This window comes from Thunnus thynnus, chromosome 13, assembly GCF_963924715.1.
Source record: "Thunnus thynnus chromosome 13, fThuThy2.1, whole genome shotgun sequence".
Lineage (NCBI taxonomy): Eukaryota > Metazoa > Chordata > Actinopteri > Scombriformes > Scombridae > Thunnus > Thunnus thynnus.
In genome coordinates, this window is record NC_089529.1 from 5,840,934 (window position 1) to 5,860,084 (window position 19,151).

The 19,151-nt window shown below is 37.5% G+C and overlaps 1 protein-coding gene across 2 annotated transcripts; it reads right to left on the bottom strand.

Annotated features, from left to right (window-relative positions):
• Positions 1–417: 417 nt before the first annotated feature.
• LOC137195240 (SUN domain-containing protein 3-like) lies at positions 418–17,217 on the bottom strand. 2 transcript variants are annotated; one of them, XM_067607433.1, is made up of 11 exons: positions 16,890–17,217; positions 13,494–13,589; positions 3,573–5,691; positions 2,879–2,967; positions 2,516–2,757; positions 2,334–2,402; positions 2,046–2,177; positions 1,805–1,926; positions 1,490–1,663; positions 1,286–1,375; positions 418–989 (listed from the first exon to the last, which is right to left on the bottom strand). In XM_067607433.1, the coding sequence occupies exons 3-11, from the start codon at positions 3,654–3,656 to the stop codon at positions 876–878; spliced, it is 1,116 nt and encodes a 371-aa protein (XP_067463534.1). In that variant the 5' UTR covers positions 3,657–5,691; positions 13,494–13,589; positions 16,890–17,217; the 3' UTR covers positions 418–875. The 2 variants fall into 2 exon arrangements, with proteins under 2 accessions (XP_067463534.1, XP_067463535.1); XM_067607434.1 differs by lacking the exons at positions 13,494–13,589; positions 16,890–17,217 and adding an exon at positions 6,135–6,398.
• Between the last annotated feature and the right edge of the window lie 1,934 nt (positions 17,218–19,151).

The following is a 19,151-nucleotide window of genomic DNA, read 5'->3' on the forward strand; positions in this document are numbered from 1 at the left end:
TTAATCTTCTCTAAATTATTTTACTTGTAAATTACTTTGGCCAAGGGAACACCTTAATTTCATAAATGTAAATCATTAAAGGGAAAGTCTATCTTTCTTACTGTAGAACAACCTCAGAACCAAGCGGGGTAGAGAACAATTTATGCATGATTAATAATTCTTGATGGAGGAAAAAGCTAACAGGCAGGCTGTATGCTGCAATCTGAATAAATGTAAATAAAACAGGGATGTTCTTCTACAGTTGAAAGCAAATTAGAATTTGACCTTTTGAGATGAACCATGTGTCCCGAACCGTGTGTTACACACTGATGCACATTATGTAGTAATACTTATTTAATACACGTGGTTAGATAATCACAATATGCAAGGTGGATAAATGTTGAATGCATTTATTATTAAATAAAACATCTAGCAAAACAATTACAATTTATTATATTTATTATATTTATTGTCCTATTCAATATATACATGTGCCAATTAAAAAATGTGAGGGGAAACCGGAGTACCCGGAGTAAAACCTCACTGATATGGAGAGGATAATCTCACCACAGCAAGAAAGAAGCAGGGCTTGGAACCCCACACTCTCCTGCTGTGAGGCTAGAGCATTTACCACCTCACCACCCCAACCCTTAACCTCCCTGCCCCTGATCGCCTACATTCACCATAAATACTTGGAGAGAGTATAAGTTGCTTGATAAATATAAATATGGCCCCTGAAAAATATAGCTATATATATATACATATATACATATTATATATTTATAAATATACATATTTATATTTTATTTTATAAATAAAATTACAATTTATATAATTTAAGATATATTTTAAGATATTTACATAAAAACCTCTCTCCAAGCCAAGTGAAAGTACAGTTAGGCAGGGAGTTTCCCATGAACCCTAAAGCTATATACACAGGTGTTGTCTATGTTACCCCAATTGTTCTCTACCTGCAACTTAACATATCTAAAAACTCCTACGTCTGGATCCTGGAAAGAGACAGGAGAGAGAAATGAGAGAGTCAGATGGGGGCTGTAAAACATGAGCAACTGAGAGTCTAGGAAATCAGATATAAAAAAGTTGGGAAAGGAGACACAAGTGACATATTGATGCACTGTGTTGCATCTAATGGCTAATTATATCATTTACAAAGCCATATATTGTGCAATCATCTGGTAATCCTTACAATGTTTGTTTTTTTCCTGTAACTAACTCATAATAATAAGTGTGAATTAAAGAATGCACATGCGCAAGTGCTATACTGTATCACTCTTATCATACTCACCGCCAGTTTGAAGGTCTGGAACGACACGCCATCCCGATCATAAACCCAGGTCCCCAAGTAGGTTCCTTCGTCATCTTCTGTCGTCATTCCCTGAAAGAGTAACAGACAGAGCGATCAGTCAAACTGGTTGTTGTGCACTGTGTTAATAATGGTGACAAGTATGCTTGACATCTCTGGGAAAACAACAGTAAATGTATGACTTACATGGAGGGAGAACTTCCTTGGCGCGCTTGCGATGATGCCGCTGGGGGACTGGCTTGCCCTTATGTGGCCAAGTGTAACGTGAGTGACATAGATTGGGTGAGACAGGAAGACAAATAAATGTCCCTGTTCCCCTGAAAAGGACCAGCACTTCCCCGGATGTAAAGACGTGTGTCCCTGAGGAGAGGAAATGACATATTTTAGTTTCCACAATTCATAAAGTACATTAAGTTGTTTCAACATGTGATTTCACATTAGATACATAACAATAATAAACTGTCATTGAGCCTTTTATGAATGCGGCTGTGTAATTCATACTTGGATCACTTGTCTTTGTGTTGTGAAAGAACACCACCAGGAAAATAGCCTGTCCCATAGTATTCCAATGTTTTCCTGTGGCCAATACGTATCTGAAGACTTGTCACTTAAAACTCTGGCACCTGCACGCACACAAATCAAGGACACAAATGCAAAATGAGAGACTCTCTAAATAAAGTTCCACAATAAAACACATGTATGAATCACACTGGCACAAATGAAGATGGTGAAGATTACTTACCCTGTGACTCTAAAGCAAAGTTAGGTATGTCATGTGCCTGAGGAAGGAACATATTCACTTGGTGCTGAAGTGAATGTAACTCCTGCTGTAGTTCTCTAATTTCACTATGAAGTTGTATGTAGTTTGTTATTCCTGTGTGAGACAGGGCAGAGTGGTTAGGAAAATGCTTTTGGGAGTTTCCACAAAACCTGACAAAACAGGGACTGAAATACAGTAAAAGCAACTGTCCCAGATTTTACTCATGGACTATAAATGATTGATTGTAGCAGAAAGTGGTAAATCACTCACCAAAAGCAAGAAGGAAAAAAAGGATGAAGCTGCAGATGATCCTGAGGGAAAACTTGCGCGATGTTCTGCCTGCAGAGAGAGACAAACAGCATGTTTAGAGCTTGATGGCCAAAGAAAAATGCGTCTAGAACTGGCCTTTCTCATATAAAATGCTATGATGACATGTGAGTGGGAGTCCTTACCGTTGTTTCCTCCTTTCCTAAGAGTTTTCCAAGTGGTCCTCCAACGGGTTGTTGTGGTCTCAGTCGCCCAGGTGTCAGTCGCTTGAATCCCACGGTGATGAGTAGTAGGCTGATGTATCTGGGGAATGTTCTCCTCGTTTTCTAACATATCTACATAGTTAGAAATATCCTGATGGTCTGGTGTAAAGTCACCCACAAGGTCATGCTGAACCCCATTGGGACTTTTCCTCCTACGAAAGATCCTAAGAGATGCAACAAAAAATTAGGAAAAACTGACATGTGTGAAGGTTTATAGTGTGGTTTCCCCCCTATATGTGTATATACAGTATACAGCATGTGCACACAAACACTACAGCAACTTACCTGTATAAAATCTCCTTATACGACACAGATGGTGTTCCCTCCTCTGTATAATATCCTGCTTCCTGCAGGCGAATACTTCTTCTCAACATCTGGCAAATGATAGAAAGACAGCGGGACAAATCATCAGTGACACACATTGATATAGTCACATACTCTACTACAGATGATGTTGTATTTTTTAATATGAAATATGAAAATCCAATTAAAGGCAGTCGGTTAATGTAATTGTCAGAGGATGTGCATTTGCCTTTCCTCCCAATGTGAGTAAGCCTTCATTTGTAAAGAGCTTTTTAAAGAAGTGGTTACAAGGTGCAGTAAAAAGAGAAAAATATAACACTGATAACTAGAAGTACATAACTAGAGGATGCATGAAACTATGCAATATTAAAAATAATTTAAAAACTAAAACTAAAATAATCTATTATACAAAAGGTTGAGATGTCATCTGACTAGTATTGTTTGATCTTAACGCTAAATGTATTCTTGCATGTTATCTAATGTGCTGCACTTGATAGGATACAAAACACATTCAAAATGCACAATGCTTTTTTAATTTAGCTTTCACTAATGAGTGAGTGAGAAAAAACTCAATCAAGGTTTAAGCCAGTTAAATCTTAAATCTTACAGCAGACAGCAGAGTCTTCAACAGGTTCATATGTCAAGTGTCAAGTGTGCTGCTCTGCGGGTAACTTACCTCTCCTAAAGTGCCAGAAACGAACTTGACTAATGTCTTGAAATCCTGCAACGGAATGGTAAGGCTCTTGGCAAGCCTGACCATCAAAGCTCCGGGTTGATTCTAACAGCGTCATAACCATCTTTCGTCACAAAGCAGAACGTTCGTCTGCTGTCGATGTAAAACACGTTGAAATGACGTCTCAAAGCAACAGCAAACAAACATACAAGAAACGACATGAATGATGACATGCAAGTTTTAATAAGCATGTATGTAGGCCTGCTGTGAAGTCATGTATCATCAAGTATTACTTTTACGCCATACGTAGCTATAGAAAGACACCGACGCAATTATAAATATATTATAGCTAATGAGTCGTGCATCATTTTTGATCATTTGTAGCCCACTTATGCATGAAAAATAAAAATAGTAAATCCAGAGCCATTTGCGTCACATGTCACATCGTAATTGATGCTTTCCTTTTTTTGTGAAACATTATGGGCTACATTTAAATGGGCAATATGTACTTTTTTATATTTACTGTATATCTGTAGTAAGTCACTTTGCAGATAAAAACTTAACAAAACATATGATAAACTTATGAAAATCTGATGCATTGCCACAGATTAAACAATTAAAAAGCAATAGTCAGACTAGACAGCAGCTGACCCAGCTACAATATTAAAATGCTGCTTGGATTCAATAGGCTACATCAATAATTTAACACTTTAAATGCAGTTATTCATGAGTACCGTTACTTTCAATACTTAAGGCCAGTTTGCTGACATTATATTTACCTTGCTTTACTCACTTAAAGTTACTTAAATAAAAAATTTGAATGAAAGAAATTAAGTTATAATGGTGTGTTTTGTGGTTTTGCTACATTTACTGAAGCCAAATAATATCATATTATTAATATCATGTTTTGTTTGAGATGGCAAAACTGTCATGCTGTCCCTTTACATTAACTTTCTCTGTCCTTTAGCTATTACAGTAGTTAGTGATCAACACTAGGCTCCTAATTCTCAAATATCAAATCGTTCATACAAAATGAAAACTATTGTATCAAGTTATCAGAGCATCAACATCTGACTCATTAAAATGTGATCGTTGTTGCATTACAAAAGGAAGTGGTATAAAATGATGATGCTGTCAAACAATAAAAAACCGTAACAGTAACATTTTAGCAACTAACTTACTAATTATAGGAAAAATGCCAGTGTAACCTGTAGAGCCTATTTTTGTCAGAACAGAGTCAGTTGAACATTTTAAAATGGTCAGTTCTTTAGAAGAAATATTGAATTAATTTAACTGCACTTAAACAACTCTTAAGGAACAGCCCGTTGTCTCCCTTTTCCACATCATTAGTACTCAATCGAAAAGTTACTTGAAGGAAACGTCCTAAGGTGGAAATCATGGACTTGTTGCCAAAAATAAAGCGTTTTCGGTTTTACAGATGTGGAAAAAAAATGTGTGTTACACAAAATTAATGTACTATCGTAAATGTAGATGTAGTCTAGAGTATAACTTTACACTTCAATGAAGCATGCAAACAAGACAATATTTCAATTAACTTTGCTTTGCATCTATCACAAAGTGTTTTATTCAAGACACCCAACAATAGATATTTCAGTCACTAGATTTATACAATAAATCGATGGTTTGATGTTGGTAAGTATAAAAATAGTAAATTACAATTTACAATACACCAACAGGCGATCAACAGCATTACAAAGTAAACAGAGAAGGAAACTATTTGCGGTGGTGTATTAAAAAACGTTAATGTGTTTATGAAGTAAGAAATTAGCAAGTTTGACTCTTAATTTGAGAATAGTGTTGAAGCAGTCGTAACATACAAAGGCTACATAAATAATAATGTTTATTTTCATTTTATGATTTCATTATTGGCTGGCTGGTTTGGTGAAAACGGTCACTGTAACATCACAAACATCACACAAGCATTTCAATTCTCAGGAATGCAATGAAAAGCACCTACTTTATTTAGAAGAAAATGATAAATAACACTGAACTTTGGTTGCACCCAGTCATTACAATCCTGCAGCTTTTGCCTCTTGCAGTCCAGTTAACTTAGCACCAGATGGAGCCAAAGACTGTGATGGTAGATGTCTTCTCAGATAGCCTATGTGTTAAAGGTTAAAATTAAATGCAATACATGCTTTAATGGAGACAGTGCTGTGTGCAACATATAAGGACATGACTCAAAGACATGGCTTCAAAGCTAGTTGACAGTTCCTAGGGTTGAAACTAACGGTTATTTTCAATATCGATTAATATGTCGGTTATGTTCTCGATTGATGATTGATTAATTGATTAGTGTTTGGTCCATAAAATGTCATAAAATAGTGAAAAATGTCAACATTTTGGTCGCCTAAAAAACTCTTGTTCATTGTTTGGTTGTACTAAAAGACCTTGTTCAGTTTTTCCATTAAGTACATTTTGTTTTAATGGTTTTAAGCCTATTTTTTGCTAGCGAAAATTAGCATTAGCATTATCACGGTTAACCATATACTGTAAATGCACCGTGCTAACCAAGCTAGCGGCTATAGGTAAGGTCAGCTCCACCTTCTCGTCCAAATATCACTTCTGGCTCCAAAAAATCCAAGATGCCTACGCTCAAAATGCAAACCCCAGGCTTCAAAACCATGGTGTACAAAACGGGAGTCCGCAAACCGATGGGTGTCATGGTGGCTACGTCGGTGGATGCAACCTAAAATGTCTTGTTTTGACCTGGCCAATAGTCCAAAACTCAAAGATATTAAGTTTAACATCATAGAGGTTAAAGAAACCAGAAAATATTCACATTTAAGAAGTTCAAGGAAGGGAAGTTTAGCATGTTTTCTTTATAAAATGACTCAAAACGATTACTTGATTATCAAAATAGTTGCAGATTAATTTTTTGTTGATCGACGAATCAATGAATCGTTGCAGGCCCTAATTTTTTTGTAATTAATTGATTAAAACTTTTTATAAAGTACTATATATAGAAAGAGTAGGAAAAGCAACAAGATATATCATAAAAATACATCATAAAATCCACTCCAAAACCACTTAAATGACAGATATTTAAGAACCATTATAAAAACTCATTAATTGAGAACTCCTCATTCATGCTCCCTGGAAATAAATGTTTGAAATAGAAAATTCAAAATGCTTCTCTTTTTCAGGAGAAAATTGATATTACCACTTCTTTGGCTGGACTTAATCACTTCTATGCCTATAAAAATAGAGATGAAATGTGATGTTGCTTTTCATTAAAATGTCTTGCAAGAGGACTGGTTACATCATTCCTCTTAATGGAGCTCCTATATTCAGTGATATGCTCTTTAAGGAAAAATGGGATGTCTCACCTATGTATATTTTACCACATGGACACTGTATGAATAGACATTTTTTGTTTTACAGGTAATAAAGTCCTTAATGTTAATGGTTTTCCCATCAGTAGGGTGGTTAAAAGACTTAAGGTTATTGGCAATTTATGCAGGCTCCACATTTAAAGTTGCCTTGAAGAGGTTTAGTTGTGAGTTGTTCTAACAACCCTGTCCCTTATGTTTCTTCCTCTTTTAAAAGTTACCATAGGTAGATCTTAAAGGTTTCTTGCAAAGATGGCTCACTTTGAAGAATATGCCAATGTTTTAAAATGATGACCTTGATGTTCTTATTTTTAGGGATGAATGTAGTGCTGTAAATAAGGTGTGGCTTTGATTTGGAGGATTTTTTAGCTTGCTCTGCTCTTTGAATCCACTTTGTTTTCTGCATATACAAGCCCATCTTCTTGGTAATTTCTCTCTCTAAATTTGGATAACATATCTTCTTTACTTTTATCATATTCTTCTGGAACATTGAATGTTCTTTTCAGTGTAGTGAGCTGACTTGCACGTAGACTTTTCTAAAGAGTTATGGGATGAAAGCTTTCAGCATGAAGAAGTGTATTCCGATCTGTAGATTTGGTGTACATTTATACAGAGAAAATTCATTTCTTCAAAGCTGTAGTTAAATGTGAATCTCAGGCCTGCAAAGTTACCATTTAGAAACTGTAAAAACTCTAATAGAGTGGTAATTGGTCCTTTCTATTTCTATTCTTAGGTGGATAAAAATTGCTTTTAATTTTAAAAGTATGTTTAGTTTTAAAAGAAAAATCTCTGTAGGTCTAAAAAGAGTTCAGATGGACTTACAGAACAAAGAAAAGACCAAGTTCAAGCACAAAGAGCTGAGTAGAGGTCACTTCACTGCCTCTCAGGTGGTCAACAGATGATTTCCTCCCTGGCTCTGGGATCTGGTCCACGGACAGTTGAATTGATCTCTCTCTCTTGCCCTGCCATGTGTATTTGGCTTTGAACGTCTTCTGGTCTGGGGTTTCAGAGGTGGGACTGACTCCTGTCCAAACCTTATAAGTTCTGGGACCAGTGAGTTTTGAATCTTTGCTCCACCCATCCATGTAAAGGACATTTGTAGCAACAATGCAATAGCATGTTTGGTGACTGGCTGCCAATATTTAAAGAGCTCAAGATCTAAAACCTTACTTGTCCAATTTTAGCTGATGTCTCAAATTACCTGACTTCACCCCAGGTCATGAGCATTAAGCTGACCAGTGCTATGTGAACATTTAAATGGACATCGTGTTACACCCTGTCGGAGCCGCAATAACAAAACAATTACACCGCAACAGCAGCAAGATGTGAGCAGCGATGTGTATCCATGGTGAGTGGCTAGGAGCCTCCACAACTAATGCAGTGGCCTAGATCCAGGCTGCACACATCGATCACATTGACAATTGAGAGGCCTTGTTGTGGCCGATAAGTCTGGGACTTTTTTCCTATGGCGGCTGGGGAGAAGCCCATCTATTAAGATAAAAGGGAAAAGGGCGACAACTGTGCAGCCGAGCCATTGGCAATGTAACAAACTGGTGTGAGTGGCTACCAGGCCTGTGGAGGAGGAGGACAGGGGAGGTGGGGCATGTTCTGAGTAAGCCCTGGCATGCAGAGGTCACCATGGAACGATTCTTTTCACCTTGGTGGCCACCCGTGTGATGTGAGGATGTGCATAGAGCTCAACACTACATTAATCTGCTCTTTAACTCTCTCTAGAGCTCATATTATGGGATTTATGGACTTCAGCTGCTCAGCAAACTGGTAAATTCTTATGATTTGATTAAGGACAACCAATTAGCCTATGAGAAGGAACACCTGTGTTTGCATCCCACATGTGCAATACATCAAAGTGTGGGCCTAAATTAGCATCTGGATATAATTGAGTTTCAAATTAGCAGTCTTAAAAATATATGAATTATTTAAAATCCTCATTTAGCACAAATAGTCTATGTATTACTGCGTGGTGATGAATGAGTGTGTGCTCAGGCTAAGTGTCATTTCATCACTTATCATACAGCACCACCTGCTGGATGGTGAAAATATTGTCCAACAAGGAACTGATGAAAAGTATCAGGGAACCGTTCTGTCCTTCATTGTCTTTGACGCTCCCTAGTTCTGTGTTTATGATGCATACATTATAAGTGGAAGGCCTAAGGTAATATTTGATGCCACTGCACACAGTGACACTGCCTTTTATGACTGTATAAAATGCTATAAAAATCTCTTCAAGGACTCTGTGGGAAACAGGCCTCAGATAGTGCTGAATACCTACAACTATAGTTCAGGGATTATTTCAAAAGAATAGATTATAAATAGATTATATTCACATTATAGCTTTTCTCATCTTCTTTCCAGTCTAGAGCAAACACAAAACAAACTGATGGAAAACCGATGGCAACTGAAAACAGTGAGAATGACAGAACAAGTAATTTTCTCTCAGGTTCAGCCTTGAAAACATGAAAAAAAAAATCTGCCAGTGGGATGAAATAATTCCATCTATTCACAATAGTTTCTCTTTAAATCAGTGTCAAGACCTCTTGTTTTATTTTACATGTATGTTAAAATTATTTCTGAGAATAAACATAAAAACAGAATTACTAAAATTTCAACATCACACACAAATACAGTATACGTGGGCTTATATTCAGAATGATATGCAGTCACGTAGTGGTAGATGCAGATGCAGACTGTCATGAAGACTGTCATGAAGACAATGTAAAGCCAATCTAAAGAAACATTTCCCTATAAAAACCCTATCTCATAATCTTAGATTGATTTGACATATTTACTATTGAATTCCTGAAGATTCATGTAAACCAGAATGTTGGCAGGGTTGAGATTAGGGAGGATTTCAACACTGAGTCCAAACTGGAAATATTACCTAGTTGCATTATCTTCAAATGTTTCAGAGACCAAAAACCTTATGAATTATGTCTCTTAATAAATACCACGCACGCACACACACACACACACACACATTGCAGATATATAAATATATATAAATCAAGGCTACAGAGGAGAGAGTTGTGGCTCCCACACATTCACTGCCAACACAGGAATTCTTCCCCATTAACATAAAGTGGATAAGCCTGTGGAGGGTGCTATGGGTCTCTTTGAAAAGCAAATATTTTCGGACAGATTATGCCATAGCATGTGTGGAAATTACACCTGTTATGTTTGTCAAATGTGTTATGTCAAATCATAATAGCTTCAGACATATTATAGCCTTGCATCTGTTTATTATCCAATCAGCAATGTTTTAATGCCAAGTAATTTTGGCAGCTTTCTTCAACTCTAGACAGTAATAACAAAAGTGCCTCTATGGATTCTGAGTCAGCAAACTGGAGTGTCTCCAACTGCTATGAATGTGATCTAAAAGGCCAGCCAACCCCTCCTCTTCCTGTCCTTAGAATACCACAAACTGGATGGCAGGTAAGGGTATGTATGCACACACTGCAGCCTTAAACACAAACACAGCAAGTCATCAAATCATCTTTCATCTCTGACAATGTATTACTAAGTCACTGATGCATAAAAGCAACAGTTATTCAACAAGCTGCCGCCATAAATGCTGCTAGTGCAATAACTAAATTTGGTTTTGTTATTAGAGATTTTACAATGATAGACAACACCAGTAGGTGCACAGTGATGTCATCTTTGCAAACTTTATGGGCCTTTTCCCTGTTGTGGAAATCACTCCAGAAACTAATTCAACATGCCCTCGCACTCTGAATGTTATTGGGTGGTATAGATGTCCTAAATAATAACCCTAGGCAGTTATAAAGTAAATTATCACTCTGATGTGTTTTGCGCGCGCGCGCACACACACACACACACACACACACACACACACAAACACATGTGCAGAAGACAGGACAGTGCTGCCACTGAATCTTTGGCAGATCCAGTAAGACATCAGAGGAAGCAGCAGCTGGCACCGTGAACAGAGAGAGGAAGGGGGAAAGATGACGGGGAATATACGGAGTCTGTCAGAAGCGATGTCAAGTCACTGCTCTCCTCATCTGCTCTCTGGCGAGCTCCATTCATCTTGGCAGATAGCAATTTATATGTCAAGTTAACCTCCCTCCACAGACTTGGCTCCGATGTCTTGACTGGGGCAGTACAACTCCACTGACAATTCTATAGTGCAATAACACAATTACAGGGCGGGAGCGGGATGGAGATGGGGAACAGCTCTCACAGCTGTAGTACATTAACCTCCTTTCACCACAATGGCTGACTTCAATTCAATTCAATTCAATAGGCTTTACTGGCATGACATTTGACATGTGTTGCCAAAGCACAATTACGATTATGAAGGACAATGTTAAGGAATGAAAATAACAAAAATAATTTGAAAAACAATATTAGTTATAGAATAAAATACATAATGAAATATGCTTGACCCCTACAGTGAGGGGATCTGGTGGCTCTGTTATGTTGTGGGGGGCATTTTGCTGGCATGGTTTGGGTCCACTTGTCCCCTTAGAGGGAAGGGTCACTGCAAATCAATACAAAGTAGTTCTGAGTCATAACCTTTATTATATGATGAAACATTTCTATCCTGATGGGAGTGGTCTCTTCCAGGATGACAATGCCCAAATTCATAGGGCACAAGGGGTCACTGAATGGTTTGATGAGTATGAGAATGATGTGAATCATATGCTATGGCCTTCACAGTCACCAGATCTCAACCCAAATGAACACCTATGGGAGATTTTGGACTGAAATGTTAAACAGCGCTCTCCACCACCATCATCAAAACACCTAATGAGGGAATATCTTTTTGAAGAATGGTGTTCATCCCTCCAGAAGAGTTCAGAGACTTGTAGATTCAATGCCAAGGCTGAGGAACACCATTCTTCAAAAAAATATTCTCTCATTTGGTGTTTTGATGATGGTGGCGGAGAGTGCAGTCAGTCCAAAATCTCCCATAGGTGTTCAATTGGGTTGAGATCTGAAGGCCATTTTTCTTTCCAACACATGACTTACCACAAGGGCAAGTGATAAGATAAAAGGCCGACTTAATGTGACATGAAATAACTCCTTTTATAGGAATCTCTTTATCCGTGTGAGGATGTTTAAAACTGTTACAATGGTAAGTACAATTACACTGACCACAACAACCACAGCGGCGGTTGCCCTGAGGGAAGAGTGTTAAAGTAGCTTGGGCTGGCACTGATTGAAGAGGAGTTAAATATGAGTACCAGATGGTCTTTCTTACTCTCAAGTCTACTTGCAGTGATCAGCACCTCACTACAACCCTTGGTGTGCGTTATTTTCCATCATATATGGTTAACTAGCAGCAACAAAGTTCTGTTAACAAACAAACAAGATGACCAACAGCCACAAATGCAGTGGGACGTTATGACATGAATACTTCATCTCCATGAAAGAAAGAAGAAGACATCAGACAACATGAGTCAGATACAGCTTCTCTCTCTCTGTCTCTTTGGTCGATAATTTCTTCTCTGATGGTTAAATGTCTCTCTGTGGCTGTTGTGTGAATTTCTCTCCTTAACAAAAATGCAGCAGAGATCATATAACGTTAATGTGCTGTGGGTAGTTTTCCTGGATACTGAAGTTGTTGAAGAGTCACAGTGAGCTGTCTGGACTCACATGGAAGGAGTCTGATTCATTTTAAATTGATCCAATTTTTAATTGAGTGGTTGTGCAGTCACCTTTTTATGTTGTGTGATTTGTGAATGAGTGTTCAGGAGGTCTGGGTGCTTGCTTGTGACAATTTCTTCATTGTTTGTTTTTAAGCTGACCCGTATATTGAGCTTAAAGTAACTAGAATTATGACTTTTTAAATACTAGAGTAACTAGAATAACAACAGTGTTAACATGTCAGCTTTGTAGGCTATTTTTTGTATGTCATGCATATAGACAAGAGCGTGTAGGTCATGTATTTGATACATGCATTAATACTTTCTGATGTGAACCTAAACTTTTAGATCCTTGAATGTTTTTAGTGTTCAATCTTTCTAGTATTCAGCACTGATCTGTACATATCTCAGATTATAAGCTTTGGGGTACTTTATATATATATATTTCTGTATATGAAGAAAATACATAGGAAACACATGTAAATCATGTGATATATTGTCTATTTTTGATGAGAACATAAATCAAATAGAACAATTAGAACAGTTAATTTTGTTGAACTTTGTTGGTAAATTGACATATTCTGAACCACTCCAGGGCTAAAATGAGCACTTCTTTGTTTAGAAACAATATGTGCTAAATGCCTTTATAGGAGCAGCCTTTCCACCTTTTCACAATTGTTTTATTGACATGTAAAATCATGTCTACAGTAGGCAAAGTAGGTAGTAGGTGACAGACATGTTTTAAGACATGCAAAAATACTCTGCTTTGAATAATAATTTGTTTAATATGTTTTTTTCCACAAAAAGTTCAATAACCTAGTTAAAAATTCTTAAAATTATACCTTCTCCCTCATTAAAAATCCAATCATCAAATCAATTTTTCAGCCAAATATGGTTGAAAGTGTTCAAATGGTAGAAACAAAGGTTTAAAAGAAGGCACTCACAGTGATGTAAGACTCTTTAGATGAGGTTTATGTCGTCACCGTCAAGGGCTTTGTGGATACACCAGTAACACAGCAGGGCACTGTTATGGTTCAGACCTACAACAGTAACAATGAATAAATGTAACTTTTTTGTCAAAATTCACAATCCAAAAAGTACAAAGAAATTTGGTGTGCATACACTTCATAACATTAAATACCATAAATCCATCAACCAAAACAAAACATACATTCACAAAACTATATACAGATTATACAAGCACACTGATTTTAACATCATGAGAGCCAAATGAGGAATTCTAAAACAATTTCCAATGAAATGTTAATGACCACAGTTTCCTGTGCTACACTACAATTAAAAAATATCAGGGAAATTGTAGTAGTAGTAGTAGTAGTAGTAGTAGTATATAACAAATAATGAAATGTAAATGTTCTACAAGTTGTGACAGGAAAGGATAAAGGTCAAATTCCACATTTCTTCACATCAAAGTAGCATTCTTATAGATAAGCACTTCTATGTGGCTGGATCACTTATTCTTTACTAACACATTTGAGTTGAGAAACAGTAGGTAAGTAAGAAAACTTTATTTATAATGCGCCTTTCAAAACCAGAGTTACAAGGTGCTGTACAATGCAAACAATTGAGAGAAAAATAAATAGAATAAAATAGATGTACAGGGAGAAAAGAATTGGACCAAGGATTGAACCTTGGGGTACCCCACATGACAACTGAGCAGATGAGGACACGAAATGATCAATTGCCAAAGAAAAGCTCCTGTCTGACAAATAGGAGGCAAACCGGTCAAGCCCTGTTATGCCTACCCATTGCTGGAGCCTATTAAGGAGAATAGAGTGGTCAACAGTGTCGAAAGCTGCACTTAGATCAAGCAGCAACAAAACTGAACATTTCCCAGCATCAGCATGCATTAAAACATCATTTGAAACCTTAAGCAGAGCAGTTTAAGTACTGTACCCCACACAAAAACCAGACTGAAATTTAACAAAGATTTCATTGCTGTCCAGGACCCGTATAAGTTGTTTATACACTACTTTCTCCAAGACCTTGGAAATAAAAAGAAGTTTGGATATCAGTCGGTACTTATTGGGCAGCAATGGGTCGAGGCTTGGCTTTTTTAATGGTGGCTGAACAATTGCATGCTTAAAATAGTCAGGCACACAGCCAGAGCTTAGAGAGCTATTTACAATTGAAAGTAAGTATGGTCCTAATGAACAAAAAACATCTTTAAAAAGAGAGGTTGGAACAATATCAAGAGAGCTAGAGGAGGGGCACATTTGGGAGACAATGGCTGCCAGATCTTCCAATGATATTGGGCTTAGCTGGCTCAATAATGAAGCATGAGCCCGACAGTCTACTCCAGCGGTACAAGAAGGCAATGTTTTTGACCTTATATTGGTGACCTTGTCTACAAAAAAAGATAAAACATTTCACAATCAGTATTTGAAAAGACCGGTACAGGTGGAGGGGCAGGGTTCACTAATCTATTGATAGTGCTAAATAAATCTCTGGGATTATTTTTGTTGCAATCAATTAGATTAGAAAAATAAGCAGGTCTCGCCTCTTTCACTTTCCACCTCCACTCAACCTTTCTGCACTCTCTTTTAAAACCGCATAAGTCGTCATTCATCCAAGGGGATGAGTTAACTGTACAGATAGATACAGAGGTTATTAAAGGAGCAGACTAAATCATTGGTCTGAGCAGGCAAAGCCATATCCTTATTGGGATCTGCAAAGACAGAGGCAAATTTGTCTGCAGAGTGGCTGTTGAGAGTGCGAGAACGGGTCGTGCATTTGATGGATTGGGTGTCAGCATTGAAGACAATATCAAAAATAATATGTTTGTGGTCGGACACAAAAAAAGTCATCAATGCATATGGTATTCAGAATCAGACCCAAAACCAAATCAAGAGTGTGACCATGATTGTGGGTTGGCCCTGATACATGTTGCATTAAATTTAAAGACTGAGTTATGCTTAAGAATTCAGCAGCAAATTTATCTGATGCTTCATCAACATGAATATTGAAGTCAACAACTATCAAAACTTTGACAAGTTTAACAACCACAGAAGATAAAAACTCAGCAAATTCAATTAGGAAGCCATTAACAGAATGATTGCTTGCACTAAAGTGACAAGCAACAGCAGCAAACTGGCAAATGTTTGCCAGTAAAACAGTTTGCTAGAATAAAAAGGATTTGCAACACAGAAGGAAAATTTAATAGGCAAGCCAATTCCTTTTTAAAAAGATTTCGTTCTTAACCAGACAAACGCATTGGATAAAGTGAGTGACGAAAGTAGAGGCCACTTCCAAAAGCCTCAGGAAAAACAAAACACACCCTACTCTGTTAACTATGTGCTCACTTACAATGAAGCCTGCTCGAAGATCAAATCAGTGGTAAACAAATACTGCTTTATTTTACAGCCAGACGCCTCCTTAAATCAAGTTTTCACAAATCCAACCTTATTAACTATTAACATTCAACTATTAACTACTAAATGATAATCTAACATGCTTGTCAGGACTGATGTTATTAGAAGAAAGGAAATATTTAGCAACGGGTGTTTTAGAGCAGGCACTGTTATGAAATCTGATTACTTTACAAATTAAATTTCAGGTAAAAACAAACATTCACATGAAGCCATGGATGACATGCCACACAGTTCAGCGAAAGTTTAGTCGGGAAGCGAAAGTTCAGTCAATTTTTTGCATGCAGAGGCCTGTAGTTATATTTCTCATTTTATCCTGCCATTCACATCTCTCACGCATCACTCATAATCTTCCTTACTGTCATTGTCTGGAGCAGTCAATTGAGCTATCATTTGCTCACATCAGCGGTTCACATCTATCCAATAGCACAGCAACACACTTCCATTGTTAGCCTATCATCTTGCTGCTGTCTTTTAAAGATATGTTTCTCTTTACATAGCACATAGTTATGTAAAGAGAACAGGCCCATGACTGTTGCCCTGACATCTTCATTGTAGTGTAGCACGGAAAAGTTTGGTCATTATGTTGTTGTTGTCCATATTGGTTGGACATTGTTTTAGAATTGCCCATATGGCTCAGATTAATATATGTACAGTATGTTTTGGTTTGGTGGACTCAGTGAGGCAGGTCTGAGGACACCCCTCACTGCAGTTAGCCACTTGCTGCACCTGTTGGTAATTAGCCTAATTGATTGGCACTCACTGTTGGTGAAAAGTGCCCCATGGAGTTTTCTTGTAAACAATTAAGTTATTACATTCAGTGTTACTTATTAAAACTCTTTCAGTGTATCCTTAAGGTCTAATAAATGTGTTGAATGTATTCCTTCCCCATTAAACACTTGTAAAGCTTTCTTAAAAGGTTGAATCCTGCATTATAAACCCATGTTCACTTACTGGCAGTTTTCTTCTTCTTTGCCTTTGTTGGCGCACTTGCTGCATATCTTTGGCACAGTTTCCTCTCCCTGTATCATGTCACCTGCATGTACCTGCATGTGCATGTACGTCCTCCAAAGCTTCACTAGAGATCAAAAACTCCACAGCACATAAGGACCATAGACCTTATTTAGACTAAGTTCTTATAATACATCCATGCTATTTACTTTTTTCACGGCAGACATTTTGACATGTCAAAACAGGAAAAGCACATTTAATAACATTACTGATGACTGAATCCCATGAAGTTTTTTCATATTCATGACCCTGCTATAGTGCATGATGGTTCACCAGTATGGCCTCCTTGGACACTTGAATGCAATTGAGCCATCGTTAATGTTATCAGTTTCACCTGTGCTTCTCCTGCTATGACAACTCAAAATGTCTACTGTGAAAAAGCTCTATTGCACATTGAAGAAGAAATAATTGAGATGTTTGTGCAAATTTTTTTGCCTTGTGCTGAGTATAGATAGAGGAGAATAAAAGGAGTGATCTGACTTATGTGATGTTTTTCCTTCTACCTAGCTACCTCTATCTCTTCTAGACGACATTATGAAATCACACTTAAGCTTTTAGAGGTGCCTTTGTAACTTCAAGTTGAATCCCACTGGATGAACTTGTAGCCATAAGAGCACAGCATAGCTCATTAAACACAGTGTGTCACAGAGGAGATTATGTGAAGTTCATTAACAGTTTCCCCCTCTTCTGCTCTGATTCTCCCAATTTATTAAACTGTAGGAGATCATATCAGCAGCTTTCAGCTGCAGGTGAGCGCAGGCAGGCAGGCATGGCTGTTGGATGAAAAAACAGATGGCTGGCCAGGGGCCCAGAAGCACCAGGCAATAGAGGAAGACTAACTAATGTTCATACTGTAAGTTTGTTGGCTTTCTCTGGCTGACTGCAGGAAGAGAATCAAATAGCCTCATCAGTTCATACTCCCCTATCTCCAGTTCATCTCACCAATGCAATCAGACCAACTAATCAAACTTTATTTAAGCAATTCAGGGAGAACTCAGTGGAAATTGGTTCATACATATCAGCCTAAATCTCCTGTATGCATAGTAAATATTAATGCTCACTACTGGAACATTGGAACATTTCAATATTCAAAGAAGCAGTCCACTTATTTTACACAAAAAAGATCAGTTAACTCACTGTGAGGAGCACTTCAACCTGTGAAAACAGTTATATATAATGTATTCTGTGGCTCTGGAGGAGGTTTTAATAAGTCTGATAGAGTAAGACTGATGATGTAATCTGGATTATGTTGACTCAGGCATGAAATTTGAAAGTTGTGGCATAATAAAAGACACTGCCGAGTTGCATTAATATGAATTGTAGTGTTTTAGGAACATTTTAGGCACTAAAAGTCAGGATATCTCAGCCTCTGCTGCTTGAATTTTGGCCATTCATTCATCCATTTTTCTTCTGGGAGGGCTTTCCATATGATTTTATAACATGACTGCAAGGCTTTACCACAAGAGCACTGGTGAGGTCGACTACTGATGTTGGATGGTAAGCCTGGGCTCACAGTTGACGTCCAGTTCATACCAACAGTGATGTTTCAGGTTGAGCTCAGGGCTCTGTGCCAACATTTTAATTTCATCTTCACCATGTTACTGTTAGTAGCAGTAGAAACAACAGTAGTATCACTGCAAGGCAATAGTGGAAGTATAGTAATAACACAATAGACACGGCAGGCATTTTGACTCGTCATAGCAGGAAGGCACAGATGTTACTGATGTAGGGGGAAGTCTAGCACTAGGTCCCAACCAAGGGGCAGAGTCTATAAAGGGTCTGAAAGCTCACCTGGGCCTTTCTTCGTGTGTTCCAGTTCAGCAAGGTAGATGTTTATTTTACATTGCATCTATTTTGTTAAATGTTTGTTTTTGTATTTGAATGTGCTTCTGTTTCATTTAGTGTTAAACTAAACAAAGACAAACTGCTAGAAAAGCCAACAGCTGTTTTATCATTAGGTTGTATTGTACCTTTTAACTGATTCAACTGTATAGGCCATTTTTCTCGTGGGGCTTTGTGCTGTGTTAAGAGGCAGCTGAGTAGTAGAGTAGCTTTATTGAATGTATTCTTTGTGTGGTTTGAGTAACCCTAGCTTGCTGTGTGTAGGTAATCTCTTTGGTTATTTGATTAATCTATTTATTGTAATAATTTATTCCATCTCATTTTTGGCTCGCATTTAAGCCTTCTTACTGTAATTTAATCAAG